Source organism: Buteo buteo, chromosome 11, assembly GCF_964188355.1.
Source record: "Buteo buteo chromosome 11, bButBut1.hap1.1, whole genome shotgun sequence".
Classification (NCBI taxonomy): domain Eukaryota; kingdom Metazoa; phylum Chordata; class Aves; order Accipitriformes; family Accipitridae; genus Buteo; species Buteo buteo.
In genome coordinates, this window is record NC_134181.1 from 20,873,487 (window position 1) to 20,895,529 (window position 22,043).

General features: G+C 45.7%; 1 protein-coding gene across 2 annotated transcripts in view; it reads left to right on the plus strand.

Annotated features, from left to right (window-relative positions):
* The window catches only part of NECAB2 (N-terminal EF-hand calcium binding protein 2), a 101,958-nt gene that overhangs the window by 36,141 nt on the left and 43,774 nt on the right, over positions 1-22,043 (plus strand). The window contains exons 3-4 of one of the 2 annotated variants that reach the window (XM_075039382.1): positions 8,667-8,751; positions 21,281-21,389. In XM_075039382.1, coding sequence (XP_074895483.1) covers positions 8,749-8,751; positions 21,281-21,389 — 112 coding nt within the window. In that variant the 5' untranslated portion in view covers positions 8,667-8,748. The remainder of the gene's footprint in view (positions 1-8,666; positions 8,752-21,280; positions 21,390-22,043) is intronic. The other variant, XM_075039383.1, reaches the window with a different exon arrangement.

Genomic DNA, 22,043 nt, shown 5'->3' on the forward strand with positions numbered 1-22,043 from the left:
TTAGCAAATGCTGATCTGGCAGAGCAAAGAGGTGTCTGTGTTTGGGCTCTGACTGATTAATGCAATTGTGTTGCACTGGGAAGTAGGGCAGAGGAGCTGTGTTCAGCCTTTAAGGTGGGTTTTGTGCGTGCAACGGAGCCTGAGCATTTCTACAGGCAATGCTCTATTTCTGCTGTGTCTGTTCTCTTGCTTGGCTCCTCCTTTCAATTCCTTTAATACAGAGAGTTGGAGACAAACATCAGTGCTCTGGTGTCCCCGAGAGATGCGGGGAGGGGACATCAAGCAGGGTTATTGCTTTAGCCCAGCAATTTGAGGCTGAATGTTTGATCTGGAGGGCAGTGTTTCCAAGCACTCCCGCTTTGCTTTGAAGTGCACCAATTAAGGTTTGACATACAACGTAACCCAAAGAAGACAGGGTTTATTTTCTTCTTCTCTCCGTGGGTTGGGAGATGTGGGTTTTCTTCTGCAAACCTCATTAGAGACTTCAGGCTGGACAGGAGCGAAGGGGATATATTATTGTAACAGATTTAATGACCTTGCTGCAAGTTGTGGAGGGTGGGAATAAGGGATCGTGGTTTCCCAAGGAGACTTTGAAAAGCCATTCAATTAGCTAAGAGGATTTTTAAAGATATTTCTTTCTGGAGCCAAAGTTGAGAGATTTGATGGGGGGCTACACAGCAAATGTGTCTACGTGGCATGATGACAGCCAGCAAAGGGCACTATGAAACATTTACGGAGCTACTACCTGCTGGCGATCCCTGGCCAAAGAACGTGAGCTTTATTGGTAGTGCCTTTAAAGTGGTGGTTCTTGTCCTGGCTTTTCTAGAGCATGGAAATTGCTGGGTGCTGCCAGCTGGCCCAGAGAACCATGGTTGTAGCCGTCCTGAAGGCCATTTCAGTTGAAACATATTCATGTATTTTCCTTGCCGATGGGTCAGTCTTTGTGCAAAACCGCCCTGATGTCTCTCCCCTCTGAGTTCATGGCACAAACCCCAAACCCACTCCAGGCTCCTTGTCCGGGTCAGGTGTGGGGAATGTCCCTGTGGTCTGGCTCACCTGCAGCACTTGGGTCAGCAGGTAGCAACTGTCAAAGGCAGAGAAAGCCAAAATAGCAGGGCATCCTCGAGAGGTGAGAGTCATGAGTGCTTCATGGGTCTGCTGAGATGTGGCTGCACCAGGCGCATCCGATACCTGCTGATAGGAACACAAACAGTGCAGGTTTGGGCAGGGGGGAGCTTCCCCCATCGCAGCAAAGCTGTGACCTCATGGAGTTGTCACTATGTGCATTGGCCCAATCTTACCGTAATGCCGTGCTCTGGTTTCAGGAGAGGAGGGTATCTACAAGAAGGTCTTTTCTGTGTGGAAATGGCAGCACAAGGCAAAGGGAAGGCTCTGGCTATAATGGCAAGCCAAAGAACTGATGGACGTTGAGGGCTTAACACCTAGGGTCCTTTTTGATCTGTCTCACTAATATCTCATGTTGCTGTACCCGGGAAGATTTTCAAAGTGAATCCAGCAAATCAATATTCCTCCTGCTAAATTCTTCATGTTTTTTCTGGCCAAGGTGAAATTTTAAAGTGCTTGGAAAGGACTTTTGCAACTTGGCTGGCTGTAGTTTCCTGGCAGGTTAAACAGGTGCAACTGACTGCAGGCTTTGGGGACTCGGCTGATGCGTAGAAGTGACCACGGGACATGGCTTGGGTGCAGGGACAAGTTCCCAGGGTGGACATTGGCATTTTGAGTGTTGGGAATTGAACCCTACAAAGTGTGGTAGGCTCCGAGCACCTTGTGTAGCTCTCCTTCGGCAGCTCATCTCTCATGCGGGACAGACAACTTGCTGCTTTCTTGTGCATCAAAGCTGGGTGTAGCTCTGGTTTGAGGATCTTAAATCCTTGTGATATGTAGTTTCACTGCTAGGTATTAGTCTGAAGGATCTTAGCTGCTCCTCCCAGCTCTGTATTACCATCCTTGCTGCCCATATGTGTCCCTTCACAGTGGGACGTCATACAGGGCAGTGGGGATCTCGCCAGGCACTGGAGCCCACAGTGCACTCTACATCTACCTGCCCTGAAATTGTCCTTGCAAAATCTGAGCCCCTTTGCCATAATTGAGCTTTAAAAAGGCTTGGTTTTGTCCTGCTGCCATGGTGGGAGGGTGTCACCACTGCAAGTGTTTCCCAAACTGCGTTCAAAGGCACAAGGTGGCTGTGAGATGACTTTATGCAAAGCTTGTTAGTGGTAAATGAATTTCCCTTGGAAGCACTTATGCATGATGCTGCCTTTGGTAGAGCGGTGTTACAGCCTGCATGTTTTAACTTGTTTTAAACTGGATCAGTGATGTGGTTTGTGTGTGCTTTCAGTGTCACTCATTCATAATACAAGGTGTCGTGTGGCAGTGGCAATACACACCCAGATGGAGGTGACCAATGCGTAAGAACTCCTTAAAATGCCTTTGCCACCACCACAGGCATCTTGTATGACCCCCAGCTTGCATTTTTTCTCTTGCCTCCCCACCTAAATTGTACTTACATCTTCCATCGCTGCTTTTCTCTCTTGGTAGCAGGACTTGCCTGTGTTTGCCTTTCAGTTTAATCCCTGGGAAGTTCCCTCAGGGGCAGCGGAGCAGATCCTGCGTGGAGGAAAATCACTGCTTTTGCCTCCTGCCCCAGTGCTTGCATGCCTTCCTCCACTCTCGGCGGTGTGGGAGCAAGGGGCAGCACTGGGCTCTGGCATCACTTTTAATTAGTTATCTTCTGCAGATCAGCTGTATTTATTGAAGATGGTTTATTATAGCTGTTAAAATTAAATAAGGCAAAAATTGAACCCAGAACAAATACACTACTGTAAGTAATCCTTATAATTTGCTAGCAATTTTTGCCAGACAACTGTGAGAAAATATGTTCTGGCAGCCTGTGTTCAGGCAATTGGCCAGGAACAGCTATAAATCATGTGTATCTTTTTCTTCCTATTATCTTTCTCACTCTTTTAAAATCCATGGGTTACCAGATAATATATGCTAGAGAGAGAGCAATAAGTATCTTACTGACTTGCAGTGGGGAAAGAAAAGTCTGAAGCTAAAACAATGGTACATCCAGGTCTGTAAATCTCAACAAGTACAATCTGGGAGACAGGAATAGCTGAATTTTTTCCTGGGAGGATATGTGAAAATGGATGTTCACAGACACGAGATGCTGGAGCCCGAGTGTCTTTGGTTTCACGCTTGGTTGTCTGCACTGTGGGAAGGTAGTGTCTTGCTCTGGAAAAAGCTTGCAGTGCTTTCCAGAAGTTTAACAGGTGGAAATAATTAAAAATTATTTTTAGAGTGGAAATTTCTCTTCTCTGACCCTGCTGCAGCCTCAGTACAGAGGGGGAAACCTGTTTGTGTGCCGGCCGAGTCCCAGCCAGAGCTCAGCTGTGAGGGAAGATGCTCTGGCCGCGCTCCTGCTGCTGCTCAGCAGAACGTGAAAGGGCTGGTACATGCTGGGCTCGGGTTCGAGAAACAGCTCAGCCCAGGCTTTGAGTTTGGACCTGAGATCGGTTCCTGCTGCCAAGTTTCTGCCTTAATTAGGTACTGGTATTGAGGCACCCAGCCTGACACAGCACAGACGCAAGTAGTTTCAGCCCTCTTGTTACTCATTGCTTGCTATCAGTAACGATCAGAGTGGGTTGCTTTTGGGTGCTTCTGGTGCTTGGCATGTGAACATGGGATTTCTATTCCTTAAGCCAAACTAATTGACTCCAGGACCCCGCAGAGCCTGTGTATTCTTTAGGCACATGGTGGTTCGGTTATGTATTGCTCTGCTGTGCTGGCACCGAAACACAGGTTTGCACCTGGTCCACTGATAAAAATAAGTACGCTGAGACTTATTTTCCTTTCCAAAGTATTTTCTGTTCATCATGGAGATGTTACTTTTCCAGCTGGCTTTCAAACATGCTACGCTGTTAAGCAAGGCTGGTTTTCCTTCCTCGCCTTTGTAGTACCATCAGTTGCTTGCTTTGTTTCCTTACACCTCCCTCCCCGGTTTCTAAAAAAGGTTGAATTAATATTGGCAAATAGTTCAAGATTAACCAAAATCAGTTATTTACATTAATAGGCTCTTCACAGTATAATACACTTTCTGCTTTCTTAATCCATAATCAACACCCTTGTAAGGAATTAATATCTGATGCCACTTAGTGGTTTGTTGTTCCCAGTAGAGCACGGAGGGATTACTTTTGGCTCTGTGGGAGATAAACAGGGCAATCCTCACTTCTGGCAGGCAGGAGGCGGCGCAGACCTGCCTTGGCAGTGTGCTGCTGGCTTCCTTGGCACCGGCACCGGCTTCAGGTAGCAAATGTGCAACACTCACCAGCTCTTGTGACTTCCCTGTGGGGTGGGATAAGAGGAAGGGAAGGATGGAGGGGCAGGAAGGGACCATGCATGAATCTGAAATGCTTCTGCCTGGGAAAGCTGGGTGATGGGAAGGCACAACTTGCCTGGCTGGGTTTCAGACTGGAGACCAGGAGTAGGGGATGGGGGACATGAGTCTGTCCCTGGCTTTATGGAGTTCAGGCCTTGGTTCTATGCAAACATAGTCGCGTGCAAATTTGTCTTGTTATATTTTTGTAGCTGGAGAGATAGTGGTATCAATTAATACGCTTGGTATGTGTTAAACAGTGGGGAAAAAAAGTGTGTACTATAATGGGAAGTACTTGCACAAGACTGTAAAACCAAGATGAAATATTTATTTTTTTCAAAGAAAGGAACCAGCCTTGTTTCCTCTCCCCTGCATCCTGTAATCTAGTTGTTGGAAAACAGCAGCATTTAGATCTTGCAAAAGGAATTCCTAAGTTTTAAACCAGAGGGGAAAATGGTTTTGTAGCATTTAACTGGAAGAATTAACTGAAAAGAAGTTACAGAAGTGGGACTGTGCGTAGTAAGGAATATTAAATCCTTATGTAATGAGCATTGTGAGCAGACGAAGTGATAAATACTGAGATCTTGGGGAGATGAGGGGGAAAAGAAAACTTAGCAGTGGGGGATGTTCTTGCAAAGCATCATCTGCAAAGGTGACTCGAGCAGGACACAGCCACTTACAACTTTTCAAAACCAGTTGTTGCTTTCTAAATGAGGAACCTGACATTTTAAAGGTCAGCAGCCAAGGAGAGAGTGACCCCTGTTAAGCAAATGCAATCAGAGACTGTGCTTGCTGGTTTGCCATGTCCTTCACGTCAGGGTACAGTGTTGCCTAATTGCCTGGGGAGACAATTTCTGTAGATGTTTCTTAAAAAGACAGATTTGCAGTAGCCAAATGAGGGAGGATACCTGCTATTTTTCCCATTTCTCCTTCCTCTAGGAGAGCTAATAAGGGGGCAGTGGGCGAAGAGAGACCTCATGGGAGTTTGAGGGTGGCTTTGGGTAGAGGAGATGGAAGCAGAAGGTGTCTGTTGGCAGGGGGGACCTCTCTGCAGACCAAAGCAGCAGTTAACAGCAGAGATACACCCTGCCTTGCTAACACCCCAGGGCCGTGGGGTGATGTGTCCCGTGGTGGCATCTCGGTATGTCCCTGCCCCGTCCCAGCAGGGCGAGCTCTCCCCAGCTGCAGCCTCCCACAGCTGAAGGCTCAGGCTCTTCAGCCCAAAACCCAGCTGGGAGCCGGCTATAGCCAGAGGAAAGATTAGCTGGGAGAACAGATTGGCATTTTTTTTAAATATCAAGAACCTTAAACTGTGGGTCACTGGAGCCACTCGCTTCCTTCCCATGTGCTTTTTCTGAAGACCCATGCTGAACTGAGCTAATGTATTCATACAGTGAAAGAGCAAATAACCAAGGCAACATAAAAGAAAGCAGTTTTCTTATATTCATAAGTCAGTACAGAACAGGACTGGGCCATTGCAGTGTAACACAAGTAGGTTTTTTTCCCTTTTACCTCCCATCTTCTACAAATTTGGTATTCAAGTTTTTAGCCTGAAGTATGTATTTCTTTGCTCTGATGCTTGGATGTTGGGACTGCTAAACCTTTGAATTATCAACATGCTGACCATTTTGATCCTTTTATAAAACAGGAATGAGGATTAAATGTTTCTCACAGCACTGCTGTTGCAGGACTCGGCGCAGATTCATAGAGGCTGATCTTGCGGTAGGAGCCACATTGTTCTGTAGAACAAACATCCCACCAGACTTTGGCAGGTAGGAAACCACCGAGCCAAAAGCACATTAGTGTGCTCCATGACAGAGACAGATGAGGTTTGGAATTAGCTTCTCTTTAATTAGGATGAAAATAGCAGGAAAGAGCAAATGTTGTGTTATCCCCCATGCCACATATCATCTGAGCCCTCAGTCAGAGTTTTCCTATGGATGCACAGCACCAAACCCTGCAGCACCCTGGTCTTCCTCGGCCAGACCTTGCTCTTTGCTGGGAGGTTTGCCAAGGTTTCCCTGAAGGGAAACGGCATCACAGATCACCCTCAGATGGGCTCAGCGGGGTTTGCTGGGACGAACTGGGCAGTGCAGCGCCTGTGGTCTGCTTGGCCAGTGCTACCTCCTTCTGCTTGAGGTTTTACAGGAGGTCTGACCAGCACCATGACCCTCACCAACACCAATGTTTTTGTAAAAACAGTTTTGTTTCCTAAATCCCAGATTATTCTTATGTCTTTTTTTTTTTGTGTGTGTGTGTATGTAAATAAGACACAAACCTTTCAGGTCCCTAAGGACAGGGGGTGGCTCAGAAATCCTGTTAACTTCGCCCATAGCTTTGTGCATTGAACCGGTCTAGAAATCCAGCTTGTGCTAAGAGTTTGGAAATGCAAGAGAATTTAGTGGGTTTCCTGCAGGCAAAGGAGAGCCTGGAGAGAGCTGTGCTCCTCCGAGGCTACGATGATGTTCCTCTGCTTTCTGAAAAGCTTTTCCATGACAGGTTTGGCAGTGACATGTGAGCTGTTAGTGCTGGAGACAGAAAACATCTCTGTAAACTGCTGCTTTGATGAAGATCTTAGATGAGCCTTCTCCTGCACCAGCGTGCTTATTGCTTCAAATGGGTCCAATCTCTGCTAATAAATCATCTCCTCCACGCGAGGAGGCTTTGATTGAACATCACAGGAGATGTCACCAAGGGCTAAATGTAACATTTTCTATTCCATTAGCTAAAGCTGGTAACGTTGAGTATTTCAAAGAAATACAGTGCTCCCTCAAGCGTCTCTATCGCCAAGCCAGGCAACCAGCAGTGAAATCTCCATGTGCAGAATGACTCCTGATTTTTCTTTCTTGGTTATCTTTACTCCTGTTGCAAGTCCCGAGCAGAATGGAGCAGGACTGTGCTCCCTGTCACAGGGCTCCCCAGCTTTGGGAAAAAAATGTCAGCAATTTGGATTTCCTATGAGTAGCCAGTATAACATTTCCTGGGACGGCACTTTAGTGAAATCTAGATGCTGCTGGGTTTTGGTGGAATATTTTGTGGGGTTTTGTTTTGTTTTGTTTCTAAACTACAAAAGGACTTTGACGATTTTGTTACCAGAGCTTGGGGGAGGAGAAGAAAGCTTGAAGGAGTCCGTTTTATCTTGTAAACTCTTGAGCACCTCCAGCACCGTAAGTGCTGGAGGCCCTCAGTGCTGCCACACTCCTATGTTAATTTGATTCTGCTGAAAGCAGAAGGTGGTTCGCTCTTCACCCTTTGTCAAACAAGTTGTGTATCTTGACTTTTGTGGCCAGCGTTCCCGTTTTCCTCCTCGTTTAGCACAATGCGTTGGTTTCCCAGCTGGTTGCTCATGCCAGCCTCCATCGCTTCCCCATCTGCTCTCCAGCCGTCACCTTCATGCTTCTTAAGACCTTAAAGAGAAAAGAAGGGAAGAGAGCAGCAGTTCCCTCTGCAGAGGCTGCAAACAGTGCTGTGCTGGTGGGTTTGGACATGCCTATACGAGCAGTGTTGCTCTGTGTTCCCATGGGTGCATCACTTGAATCTGGGTTAAACCTGGATGGATGGTGGCTCGGGGAGCTTTGCATCACAGAGGTCTGTGGCAGGGTCTGGCAGCATCTCCCTGTGCTGCCCGTGTGCCGTCCCCTTGGGATCCCGCTGATCCTAGGTTATCGGTCACGCCGGGAAAGGCTGCACGCTGCTGCTACTGCAGGTCGCATAGCTGCAGTGGATGCTGCTGAGATGGCGTGGAGAAAAATGTGGATTCAGCAAAAGCTAAGTAGCACACGGCATTAAAAATTCACAAAGGCTTCTCTGAAACCCGGTCTCCCAGAGAAGGGTTTTAATGAGCTGCAGCAGGTCTGAGTGAGAGAGTGGGGGGGACCCTTCCCCAGCGCTGTGTTAGGAAACAGCCCCCGTGCATTGGTCACCCCCGTCAGTTTATGCATTTATGGTTCTCAATTTTCAATGAAAAACCACACCAGAGGGTTTTTCTCTTTTTTGCACACTTAGGAACTCAGTGAAAACTTAGCCAGGTTTGCTGTGGAAAAGTAAAATAAAAATTGAGAGGCTGTTGTCAGTGTTCAAGGGAAAATGTTAGGATTAAACTGAAGCAAAACTTGATATACTCTGGGATTTTCAAATCTTCCTTTGAAAGCTTTCTTTAAGAAAAGAAGGCAGGTGACCCCATTTTCTCCTGGGAAAAACAAAACAAAACAAACTTGCAGGCTTTTTTCCAATAGCTTTGTCCTTCAAATACTTTTTTTCCTCATCTTAGATTTTGCCAAATCAAAGCGGGCTGGGCTGAACCGCAGCAGCTGGGATGCTGGAGACAGGGGCTGAAAGGAATTGACTGTGAGATGGTAAGATGGGGAGGTTAGGGGTTCTTCAAAACAAGAGTCTTCAGTTGGTACACAACTTCCCCTCTGCCTTTCGTGCCAATACTAACAGGCTCTGGCTGCTTTTGCTATTAAATCTTGACTGGAGCACATGAAACAGGCGCTTTGGGGATGCTCTGCCTCAGCCTTTTGCTGTGCTGCGCCGTGACCTACTTGTTAAACCAGCGCCCGTTTGGGTGGGTCGGGGGGTAGGCTTTTGCTGTGCAGCTCGATGCTGCAGTGGCTCTTGTTCTTATTTTATTCGTCACTTGTTTAAATTTATATTTTTTCATTTGTACTTTATTCTCTACAACGTGGGGCTATGTGGAAAACCCAGCAAAATATTTTTCCCTTCCCTTAAAACCAAAAAGCCTGATAAGAGTCCTGTTATTTTTTTTTAACCTACTTTTGAAATAAACCACCACAAAAAATAAACAGAAAAGATATTAATGCTGCAGCTTTGTTAAAAGCTAGTTGCAGAAGTATGTGGTTAAAGATGTGCTTGTTTCATTCGCTGGAGCAGAAAAACATATTTAGGGTTTTTTTCTTTGCAATCTTTTCAGAACAGATGCGCCTTCCCTGCAGGATTGTTCTGCTTCTGTGCTGCTCAGCTGGTTTGCTGAAGCAAACGGATGAAAGACTGTGGAAAAGATCTACATTGTTTGCTTTAGAGATGTTAAGTATCTTTGACAGGGCTGAGACACCCATCCTGCCCTGGACAAATAGCTGGAGACACTCAGCATAGGGCTTACATTTTTTTTCTCAGAAAATAAATGAGAAATGCAGAAGCTTATTAAGTGGGAGCGTAAAATTAAAGCAACTGTGCTGGACTGAGCGAGGTTTTGCTTGGCTGCTCTTCCCGTGCAACAACAGGGAGACGGGATGGGCAGCGCTGGAGACCCGCAGGAGCATCCTGTGGGGAGGGACCGCTCTGGCTGTCCTTTATATCGGGTCCTGAAGCAAAGATTACCCCCCAAAAAGAAGTTTCTGGAGGAGATTTGGCTGTTAGCAAAGGAGTTGCTTGGAGAGGGACCATCAAACATGAGCAGCAGTTTGGTTTAAAGCCTGAAACTTATTTTTTCAATGGGAATTTTGAGACCATTGAGTTTCAAGAAGCGAAATGTTCGTATTGCAAGAGATCAGTGTTGTAGGCTTATGCCTGGACTTCACAGTTCAGGGCTTAAGACGAGGAAGCAAGTTACTAATTATGCAGGTTCTGATTTGCTATTCAAGTACCTATTCAGTCCTGGCACAAGGAGCTGGAGGTCCTATATACTGCCAATGATAATGCAGTAGGGTAACTTTTTCTGCCTTTTGAGAATGTAAATGAGGTATCTGCTTTTCAAGCTAGTTTAATTTGGCGCCTTCATCTCTGTACAGCTCGTTAGCTGAATGGAAAACTGTTGATGCTGCCAATGCAATCTGGATATTGTTTCATGGGACTGCAGAAAGCTATGAGTTTGTAGCTCTCTAATCCGCAGTAATTTGCTGCTAATTTGTCAACAGTCAACAACTCCAATGGCTACCGCATCAAAACAGCCACGATGCCACTGCCTTTCTCTTACCAGTGGTAGTAAAAGGTCATTTCTAGCAGTGCCTTTCATCTGCTGCAAGGGTTTTGCTAAGCACAGAATAATGCCTATTTTACAAGGGGGAAACAAAATCACAGCATGACTGTTGCCAATGACAGAAACCAGGTGAGATTTCAGACTTGCCTGCGGCTGAGTGGCTCATTTCTGACATGGGGAGACCCCTCCATCCCCCAGGGACCCAGTGCAGCCGTTGTACCCTGCAGGCTGGTTCTGTCTCTTACACGAAATCCTTCAGGTAAGTTGAAATGCAACTTCTGCTATCATAGATCAGGAAATCCAACAAGATGTTATAGTTGCGTTCATTGCAATTTTTTTAACTGAGCACTCCGCTTCCCCAGCAAGGGCAGCAGCTGAAAGGCCACCCGTAGCTCCTGCCCAGGCTGTCCTTGGGAGAGGCCAGCACCATGGCACGGCCACAGCCGTCCCCGCTGAGCAGCTCGGCAGGAGCTGGCAGCAGCACCGGCTCTGCTGGCGACACCGTGCTGCGTCCATGTGGAGTGTGGTGTTGCAAGCCCTGCCGAGAACAGCCTAAAACCCCAGGGAGGTCCTCTCCCTGCCTTGCCCTGGCCACACCAGGACCACTCTTTTGAGGGGCAACACCATGTATTTTCATAAATTTCTCCTCTTTCGCTTAAACACTTGCCTCTTCCTTTTTTTTGAAGCCAAGTGCTGGTTGTAATGAGCTGAAAACAGAGCAAACGCTACCCTGGTCCTCTGAAATATTCATCTGCACCTTAGAGAAGAAAAAGTAAGTGAGAATGGCTGGTTAATGGGGAGCAGAGCCGGATTAGGGCTGTTTGGTGCCTGTTTCTGAGCTTTCCAAGAAATCTGGATTTAATAGGCTAGTGTTGGCCTCTGCTTCAGCTTGATTGAAACTTCCTGATATATCATGCCAGGTTCAATTTTTTTGATGTTTCTGCCAAAGTTTAATGATCAAGTTTGACAACTTCTGTGCTGGCAGTCTGCCTGGAGCTGATAGTTCCCGAATGTTTCAGCTAACGCATTCCCAGCTGGGGCACGGCACAAAATTACATACGTTGCCTTTCTAAATCTGTTTACTGAGTTGTCCTCAATCAGAAGCGGGGACATTAATTTGGCAGAGGAGGTCAGTATGATGTTACTATCTTCCCTTCTTGCTCTTCCAGTGAAATAACACCCAAATTTGGACAATATTGTAGTCTTAGAGAAATGGCTATATACACACTTGCTGGGCAAGCTTGCTGCAGGTCTGCAGCCCCATAGGCCAGGCTCTGCTATAGTCTGCTCTGCTGCAAGTATAGTAATGTATGGTCCTCTCTTCTCCCTCGTCAGAGGGCTGCCTGTTTTGCTGCTGTTTTGGGAGTGAGAGGGCCCTGTACAGACTGCGATGTGTTTTAGGAACGTGTGAGTAGTTACTGTCAGTAAGCGATGGTGTTTTCCCACGTGATTTAACTTAAGATGAAGAACCTGCTATCTAAAATTTTCTTCCTTCTCTCTTTCCTGTTCAGCCTGGTCTTTGGCAAAGCATGCATCTGCTGCTGCTTTCCAAGGAGGCCAAATGCTGGGTGAGCTCTGTGGTCCAAATTTGCTGCCGGCCTCAATGCACAGAGTTGTGGGGCTGCTCGTCTTTGAGCTGTTCCCTAAATCCGGTGGGGTAGACAGTCCATCTGAGAGGTGCCCCGGCGCCGGAGCTGCTGGGCCCACACTGTGGCTGCTCCAGCAATTTCCTGAGAGTATTGGTCATGCCCTCCTGGTCTGGCTGGGTGCGGGACGGAGCTGTAACTCCAGGGTCTGCTTTTCAGCAAAATGAAGCTTTTGGCTGCCTTCCTGGAGATGGAAATGAAGCGGCCTTCTGGTAAGCTCCAGAAGTGATGTTTTGACTTGTCCCCACAGAGAAAGCCAGGTTTCCCTCTGGTGCTGAACATAGCGGGAGGTCAGGCATGGGTGTACCTATGTGGTCTGTCCTCAGCCACCCTGGAGGGAAGGGACTCTGCAATATGTAGCTACCCATGGTAGCTTCTCAGAGGCTTTTTGTTCAGATAAGGTGAAGGTAACCTGGAGTTCAGAAATACGTGAGCTCCCTTAGGCCCCATCTCATTGTTGTAGGAGACATGAAGGAGAGCACACCGAGTGCTGTCGTGGCTTTTTGTCTCTGCCCATCACCCCCAGCTTTCTGCCTTTCAGCATATCCAGTGGGATGCATCCGGAGGAGGACCGTGGCATGGCAGGAGTAAGAGCCTTGCAACAGCCTGAAACCACACATAGCTTTTGATATGCATGGGGGCGATTGCAAAAAAGTCTCCCAAATAAACCCACTCCTCTGCTTTGATGGTGGCAGAGCTCAGTAGCAGATCTAAATTTCTCTGTGATTCCCAGACCACCTCTATTGTGCATACAGAGAAATACTTAACCTTGCAGGGAATTACATATAACACTGTGGTTTGCTGCTGCGTAGAAATGAACTATTTGTTGCATACAAAAATAGCAGCTATACTATTTAATATTTTAATATACATATCCAAATATCAGTTTTTCTCCCACTATTTGTTTTAGTGTATTTTTCAAGGTTTGTAATACTTCCCATGGAGAATGGTTGTTTTTAGGGCACTGTAGGAGGCAGGTTCTGTTTCCTTTTAGCCAGGTCTCCTTGGGAGAATTTTGCCTTAAATGGAAGGAGGAAGTTTTGAAGTCAGGATTTACAGTTTTGGGAACACTGGAGCATGGAGTAGTCTTGTATTAATGACAAGCTGTGCTGTCTTTATGTTTTATTTCCCTTTTAGATCAAATGTTTAGACAGGCTGTCAGTAGCTTGTGTGGTTTGACCGGAGGTTTGGTAGTGGAGAGCTTGCTGGTGTTTTTGAAATGCAGTGTTTCGGGAGGGTGACTAAAGAAGGGGTCTGCAATAAGGCTGCCTGGGAAATAAACAGAAATTTTGGCAATCAAGTGGTAGGGATCAAAGGTTGATGATGTTTCAGGCACTTCTCTCCATACAATCCCCTCTAAAACAGAAATCCTAGTTTTGTACAACTGTATCTACAACTTCATTGCATGTTGTATCCAAGAGTTCAAAAAGGAAAAGAAGGTAGGGAGTGTGGGGAGAGAAGATACTGAAGGCACATCAATGGAGAAGGAGGACAATGTTTGGGACGACAGAGAAAGATGGGGCTGAGTAACAATGGAGAAAGCAAGGCAGATATTTGAATATGTGGAGAATCAAAGCCTTTGGGAGAGAGAATTGGGCTCTTTGGGTCAGGAGGCTACAAGCTCTGCACAGGAATCTGCTGTTTTGCCATGGTGGCTTGTGCTTGTGTAACTCAGAGGGAAACAGTTTCAATGGGCAAATAAATCAAAGGTGCTAAAAAGCTATGGTTGTTCAAAGTCAGTCAGCCATTTAATAGCACCTAATATAAAGGAGACAGGCTGAGGCCAACTAAGATGAAAAATAACTAGAAGCAGTGGCAGTTTTATGTCTGGAGCTAAGCTGGGTCTGCTGGTGGCTGCAACAGCTTGGAAATGGAGATCTCCTGATGGGGCAGAGGGGCGAAAGAGGGGAGAAGGCCTGTCCCCAGTCTCTTTATTTATTTATTATATGCAATATATTTATGGTACTTAGCCCAGAGGAGCCCTGAGGTCTCCTGTGTGCTACCACACTGACCAGTAAATACCCATGGTGCGCGTCCATCCGGGCTGCCTCCCCTCCAGCCCCTCTTGGCTGCCCAGGCTGGAGCCCAAAGGCAGGCACTGAGAGTGCAGGTATTGCCTCTTAACAGGAACTATTTAGCAGGAGGTTGCTTACTGCAAGCTATGGTTTCTCTTCCTGAATGTTTTCCCACTAGTCTGCCCAGAGCTAGACCAACATGTTCACGTACAAATTGTCCCCGGGGGCCAGATCACCTGCGGTTTTCATAAACTATTAGAGAGCAGCAGCACGTGGAGAGGCTGACTCGGTATTTTCCTTGTGCCACTACAGATGTGAAGCAAATGTATTGAAATTGGCTGTTGACATTAATTTTCTTTTTAAATTGCAAGAAAAGAAATCTAATTAGCAAGAGGAAAACTGAAACAGGTTACCTCCTGTTCTCCATAGGCAAATGGGGGATTAAGAAAGCTTTGTGGATTACTGGCATCTCTGTCTGAATCCTCTTCCAAATGTTCAGGTAGGGTTTGTTATGGCCTCTATTAAGCAGCAGTCACATTGAACCTGGCCAGGCTATTTGCACTCTGGGGAAGTCTGATCCCAGCATTTAATTTGTAAAGAACTGGGAATTTCTTTGGAAGACATTCCTAAATAGCTATGGTAAAACATCCGAAGTCAATATATTGGGTGAGTGCAGAAAAAAAAAAATTTAAATCAGCTCATTACAGCAGGGTGAGGATTATCTGGGAAACTGAAAAAAAGTAGAGTCTTCACAAAAGACAGTGGGAGAAAATGTGCTATATCACTCCTGCATGTCTCCCTGCCTACCGGCCTACATTTGATAGCTATCTATAGCTGCTATTAAAAAGAATTTCAAAATTACTTCTAATTCTAGGATGACAAAAGGCTTGATTTGATGATAAAAGCTGAGCAGCTTAGGGAAAATTCTGGCATGTTATTGGGCATTGCTGGATGCCCTGGCTATTTCTGGTGGCAATGAGGTGCAGGTTTCTGACTACAATGGAAATCCCCCCTTTTGCCCAGGCCAGGTCCTAAAGAGAAGATTGCCAGCCATCGTCTGCTTGGTACATGCATACTCATCATCCTAGGCAAGAACCAGGCTTTCAGTCATTCCTCAACATCTTAGGCTGACTGATGTGGTCACTTTGAAATGAAAGTCACTTTCTCCCCTTTTTAATGGAAATTAAAAGGTTAACCCTGGCACAAAAAGGAGCCTCAGTCCTGCTATATCAGTGCCCGCCAAGGATTTTGAATATGCACCAGTTCCAGTCATACCACGAAACTGCACCATTTGCTACAGAGCAGAAAGGAAAAGACCAAAATTGCCTTCATATTTTTTTGTATGAATTCCGTGCTTTGATGCAGAGAGAAGTACCTTCAAATTGCTGAAGAAGAGCTGATCTTTATTACTGGGGTAAAAGACTAGGGAGGGTTATTGGCTGTCTTCTTAAGAGATGTTCTTTCATTTGCCATATGCAGTTTATGTCTCTATAAGGCCTCATCTGAGCATAGGAAGGAAAGATGTCCCAGGAAGATAAAGAAATCCCAAAGGTTTGAATTAACACATAGCAAAAAGAAAATGGTGATGCTGAAAGTAGAGCTGCATGTGGCATTTGCCACTGGGTTGTTGTGCCTGTGCACAGCCAGCCCTGGAGCGAGGAGTGCCGTGGGTTATGCTCATGGGAGCTGTGGTGGGGTCACTGGCAGAACATAGGAGACACCACCTTGAAACTGCATTAATGGCAAGAAGACGAAGGAGGCAATCATGCCCAATACATAGAAGAGCATTTATCAAGTGTTTTCCAATGAGTTGAGTAAGCAATACCCCAGCTCCTGAAGTTCAGTCCTTGGCGTTGTCTGTGTGGGAAACGGTGGCTTCTTCTGTACCAGCCTTTGCATTCCTGTGCCAGCATCCACCAGTCAGTCCCATCAGCAATCCCAACCAGCATTAGGAAGTGCACAGGAGTGTTTCAAACAGAGATTATCAGCTATGATGGAAACCTCAGTCTGTCTTAGGCTATCCAGGTGGATTGTTTGGTGTGGTACCAACCCTTGCAAAAACATCTGGGCTGGGCATTAGTTAACTTTCAAAAAAAAGGTGAATTTGGAGTCATTCCGTAAATTCCTTTTGCTAGAAAATTACTATAATTGTAGTAATTTCCTTTTAACGATGTGCGTTACACCTCATTAGCAAAGACGTTTGCAGGGGCTCCATTCCAGTGGCAATGGCACTGTCCCTGTAAGGAGCCACTGAAACGTGGGCTGTGCTTCTCATGCAGAACTCCTGTGGCTTCACAGCTTCAGCCAAAGCTGGAGGTGAATCACCAGGCCTGCTTCCAACTAAATTCACTTGTCCCCGAAGTAACACTGTAATATCGGAGTCAAACTGGGTGGATAATTTTCAGCTGGCTGCTATGTGCCTGCGCAAGTTGCAGAGGAGTTGCAGATGACTTTGGGAGCGGATCAGGTGCTGCCGTGATCGCACCCCTTCTTTGGCCAGTGGAAAGGTTCATCACAGATCAGGTCTGTGGACCTGGTCGTAGTTTTTCCTAACAGCCCAGGACTGAAAACTCAAGCCCATACCCAGCTTCATTTAAATGAATAAAGCTGCTCCTGCTGACTTCCAAGGGGGCTGGATGAAGGGTCCAGGGCAGAAGCCAGTCCATGTTCTTGCTGACTCATGTATCTGCATGCACACACCCCCAAGAAAGAAGAAAAAAATAGAGTTGTCACTTTTATTCACAGGCCACAATAAAATCCAGTTTGCTTACCCATAGCTCTGTTGGCGCTTGCACACTAAGTGGAACTTAAAGCATTTTTGTACTCATAGAGTAATAAAAATAAGTAATGAAATATATTCATAATATAGCTAGAAAATATATGAGCAGCCTCAACCTGATGTAATTGAAAATGGATTTAGCAAACTCAGGCTCAGAACAGTGACCTTATTTTGTAGATGCTTTAAGCTATTTGTATCGCTGAGTGAATTTCCCCAAACTCAGCCATTAGATTTCCTATATTTTGGACAATTTATGATCTTAGTTTGATTTTTCCCTCGGCTGCATTAGCAGGTGGGAGCAGTCTGATTGTGCGAGTTAGAAGGCATAAAAGCTGCCTCTAGACTCCTCAGATTTTAACGATGGCAAATGGAGCAATAATAAAATCCCAGTTGGGGCTTCCTGATAGTCTCTGTTATATCCTTCTCTCCCCAGTTAGTTTTAACTTTGATAACTCTGTTTGGCCAGTAATTTGCTTTAGTCTTTGCCCATGATTGAATTATTTTGAAAAACTAGAGTAAAATAAAGATTACTCTCAGGAAAAAATGATGGTAGAATATCTGTGGCCTGATTATCTCTTTTCTCAACTGATCAGCGCCAATGTAGATGATTTCTAGTTGGTGGCGTTAGTCCTTGCTGCCAGCTTAGGTGTTGACTTCAAGTACCGGGTGTAAAGGGAAGGGGCGGGGGGGGGTGGGGGTGGGTGAAAGTAAGTTGCCTGCCTTTAATGTGGTCATCCAGATGAAAAAAGTCACAAAGATTTCTTGAGATCTTAAAAGTGATGGAAGCCTTATTTTGTTTAGTGAGATTTGGTGTGGAATCTCAATTTTTCTATAATCCTTCCTATCAAAAGTAGCTACGTAGGGCTGAAGTGTCCCCAGACAAGCTCCTACAGGGCAGGGCATGGGCAAGGTTGAACCGTATGATTGACGCTGCCACTCTGGTGCAACGCCTGCCAGTTCATTTGGAGAATTTGTATCTCTCAAGTCCAGGAGCTGTCAGCAAAAAAGCAGGTCTCTGGAAGTCTTATCCGTTCTTTGGCAAGTGCAGGCACTTCTGCTTTCAGAAAAAGCTTGCTTTCCTGTGACTTTCCTGATAAGGCTGCTCCTGGAGCACAGCATCTCCATCAGCTCTTATCACGGCACTCGCTGGCAGGTGGACCTGGTGTCCGTAATGCTGTGGTCAATACTCCTTGCCCAGGATTTTCTGCAAGTTTAATTTTAACTGCCAAATCCCAGCCCTGTCTGCTTCCTCTTATCGCCCAAGTTGCCCAAAGGCTTCCTTGCCCACTGGGCACCAGCAACCTGCGGCTTTCAGGCTCTTTCACAATTACAGATATGCAGCTCAAGGATTATCTTGTTTCTCTGGAAGGCTTTTGCTTTGTGTGTTTGCGGACAAGTATTCCAGCTTGTATTAAATAACAGTCAGCTTTAAGCTGACTGGTACTTTGTAGTGGTGTTTGTTGGGGGATGAAAGTCTCGAGTGCTGTTTACGAGTAAAATTTGTACTTTTATTCAAATTTCTGCCAGGGGCCAAACAGTTCTGTGGGGGTCTCCAAACAATAAAAATGAAATAAAATTTACTGTCACCTCCTCCTTCCTCTAGATCCTTCATCACAGAATCATGGAATGTTTTAGGTTGGAAGGGACTTTAAAGGTCATCCAGTTCCAATCGCCCCGCCATGGGCAGGGACACCTTCCACTAGACCAGGTTGCTCAAAGCATCATCCAACCTATGCTTCCACCTGGCCTTGATCCTTCACCCATCCTATATTACTTTGGGCTGTTAAATGCCAAAAAAATCAGTGCGTGTGCTGTTGTTTTTCAGCGATCTGACCCGTCATGGTAGTTGGTACCTACGATTCTGGAGGGGCAAGATAGGAATCAGAACAGCATTTTGGCACAAGTTTTAAGCACTGACGTTTCAGAGGCTGCAGCAAAAATGCAGCCTGGCACACATTACTTAAAAGAAAAAAAAAAAATCAAGCAAGAGTAAAATGAAAGACAGGTTATAAGATATAAGCTAGGTAAAGGAAAAAGAATTTTTTCCTTAAACTTAGAAACACCTTAGTGTCTTTCAGAGGTGAGCAAACTGTAAATTTGGATTAAAATACTCTCCTGAAAAAAATCACTTCATTTTACAGTTTCTCTTTCCCAGTAAGTTGATTTATGTGACTTTCCTGGGAATTTAATTCTGCCTGCCCTCTGTGTGGAAGGACAATTTTGAGGTGAACAAGCACTGATTTAAGGTTTGCAGGGACTGTACCCCAGATGAAGAACTTTTTAGCCGTCATGGGATAGAAATGCCGTTATCCTTTTGATCTTGTTGCTTGAAGACATATATTCATTGCCAGTCAGGATCAGAAGAAACCAAACCTTGATCTTGGCTAGGATACTGCATAAATAGGAGCACTGTGGGGGAAGCTTCTCATCCAGTTGTGCAACGTGCAGAGGTGGAGGTGGATGGTGTGGATGGGGCTCTTGCTCTGGGCACAGCCTTTTTATCTCCTTCAGCAAAAGAGTGTCACCCCTGGGTTAGCCTCCAGGTGACACTGGTGGGATGCTTCAGGCAAGAGGTACTTGTTGAAGTACAGATGCTTTAGTTTTCTGTAATCAGAAGCAGACAGCAAATCTGGGACCCATCCTCTGAGCCCTGCATTGGTATTCTTCACCCTGCCTGCTGCAGAGAAGTCACGTTTTGGGGAAAGAACGCAGAAAAACAATACAGGCAGCTGGGCATTCTCTGTAGCTATTGTGGTGTTCTGACAATGATACCCTTTTCACCCAGTGTTGCTGTAGATTTTGTTCTCCTGCTGTGTTCCTTTCGTAATTGCCAATTAAATAGGCATCTTCGGCTCAATGTATCACTGGTCTAAATTTGTCTTTCAGGCAAGGGAAACTGGGTTAGCATTTGGCAATGCAGGTATGTTTTAGGAGCAGCAGACTTATTTAGTTTGGGGAAGAAATATTGATGTGCGTGTGGTAAATTGGCTAATTTTGTCCTCTAGCATCATTTCCTGAAAGAAAAGCAACAGGGTTTATAATTGATTTGATTAAATAATAGATGATACATTCTCCTACTGCGAAGTAGGCAGCATTTCCAGTCTATGAATCTTCTGTGGATATGAATGGAGAGACTCTAAACAGTACATGAGCGGGGGTAGTTATTCCCCTCTAGGCACTGCTGCACATCAGAGCACAGTGTCAGCGACTTGAACAAGAAACTTGAGGTAAATTAAAGTTCCTTTAAAGTTTCTTTTTTCTCTCTCCCATTGCTTTATCACTGAATTTCTTCATAGGATCTTTCTCCAGACCTTCTCACTACCAGCTGTGGCTTTAAAGATGTGTTGTACCTGTCCACAGCACATAGAGAAAGGCTCCAGATTTGACAGTTAGGCATAAGCCTTTGTCACCTTATCAGCAAAAGTTGCAACGGACTCCTTTTTATATCCCCTTGTACATGGAATTGATAATTCTTTTTTTCTTTCTTGGTCATTTAAGTAGGCTGTAGTAAGCCTAGTATTAAATTGACGCTGGGGCTAATATATAAAATAATATGCAAAGTGTATGGCCAGATTTTAAAATCTGGATGTTGTTTTTTGATCTCTGAGTTGAGACCAGCGACACTTTCCCCCAAGCATTGACTGTCTGCAGGGCCATTTCGTACAGCTGGACATGAGGCTGCTAAAGTGCCTGTGCACTTCTGGCCAGAGCCGCTGTCAAAATAAACATTCAAGGATGAGCTTGGAGCTTGCTGCTGAAATTCCTGCAAGTTCATCTCTAGGTGCCCAGGAGAACATTATTAAACTTCTGTGTTGGGACTCCTTTGCGTGCTGGTAGGTTTGCCAAAAGGCACCCAGCAAGCTGTAGCCCGTATGGCCAGGCAGATGGATTTTGTGCGTCATCAGGTCCCTTTAGAAGTAAAGGCACAACATTAAGATGGCATGGTCCTTATGTGTTTAAACAGTTGAAGCAAGAGGTGTCTTGTTATGCTTGGTAGCTGCTATTTGGCGTTTCTGTCCAGAACTGGGAGATGCATTGTGTTGGAGAGGATGCAGCTGGATGGAGAGGGCAAAAGATACTGCCAGGTCTGTCATTAATTCCAGCCCTGGGTTTTTGCCTATCTATTCTATGTCCCTTAATGAGCATCCTGCATCATTTGAACATATGGTAGACAAAAAGCTCCGTAATTTCTTAAATGTAATTCAGTTTTAGGATGAAGCTTGCAGGCTTTTCCTCTTCAGTCTTGAGTCATGCTTTGGGTTAATAGCCCAATTAGTTGCTAATGGTCAGTGCACCCATAACCAGGAGCAATGAAGCTTCGCCTCCAGTGCTGCTAAGTCCCACTCTGTGGCCAGTGAGCTCTGCATTGGTTGAGGGCCAGTTCTGCAGAAGCACTTTGAGATAATTTTGGTCTGAATTTTTAAATCTGAACATAACTCTTGATTTTCAGTCGTTGTGCCCCTCACTTTGCCCATTCCCTAACGGTGGCTGTGTTGCTGTTTGCAGATGATGGGAAGCTGTCCCTGGAGGAGTTCCAGGCCTTTTTTTCTGATGGGACGCTCAACGAAGAAGAACTTGAGAAGCTCTTTCATACCATTGACTCGGACAACACCAAGTAAGTTCCCTGTGCTGACATCCCCCTGTTTCACAGAGCCTTTGGATCACGGCATTAGTGTGCAGGGGCAGTGCTGCTCTGGAGAGCTACCACAGAGCACCACAGAGGCTGCTGGGGTGCGACTTGCTTTGCAAAACTTTGCAAAATCTCAATTTCTGCTTGGTTCGTGTCTCAGCATGATGGCCACTATGGCTTCTTTTGTCTTGGTGGTTTTTTTAGGCTATTTTCTTTAGTGCAACCTGATCTTTATGGCATCTGAAATGATGCTTAGTTTTACCCATGGGGGCATTTATATGGCTCTTCAGCTTTTCCACTTTATCTAAAAGCTTCACTCTACTATAAAAGGCAACTGTGTGAATCTCTGTAAGCATAGTCCTATCCAGCTATTTTACACAATCAAACTGGAATGATTTGTGGTCTTGCCTCTTTGTGATGTCTCTCTCCCCTGCACTTGGACCATGCCTGCTGTGCCTCCCATCCAAAATATCCCCTGGAAAGTAGTAATCGCTCTAGCACTTAATAGAAATGAGCCCCCTTCTCTGTGAAGTTCAGCTGCGTGGAGGCCATCACAAGCCCTGCAGCCACTGGCGTAGATGCTTTGCCTCAGCTCAGATCCCAGCAGCCTGATGTGGCTATACGTCTGTCCGCACAAAG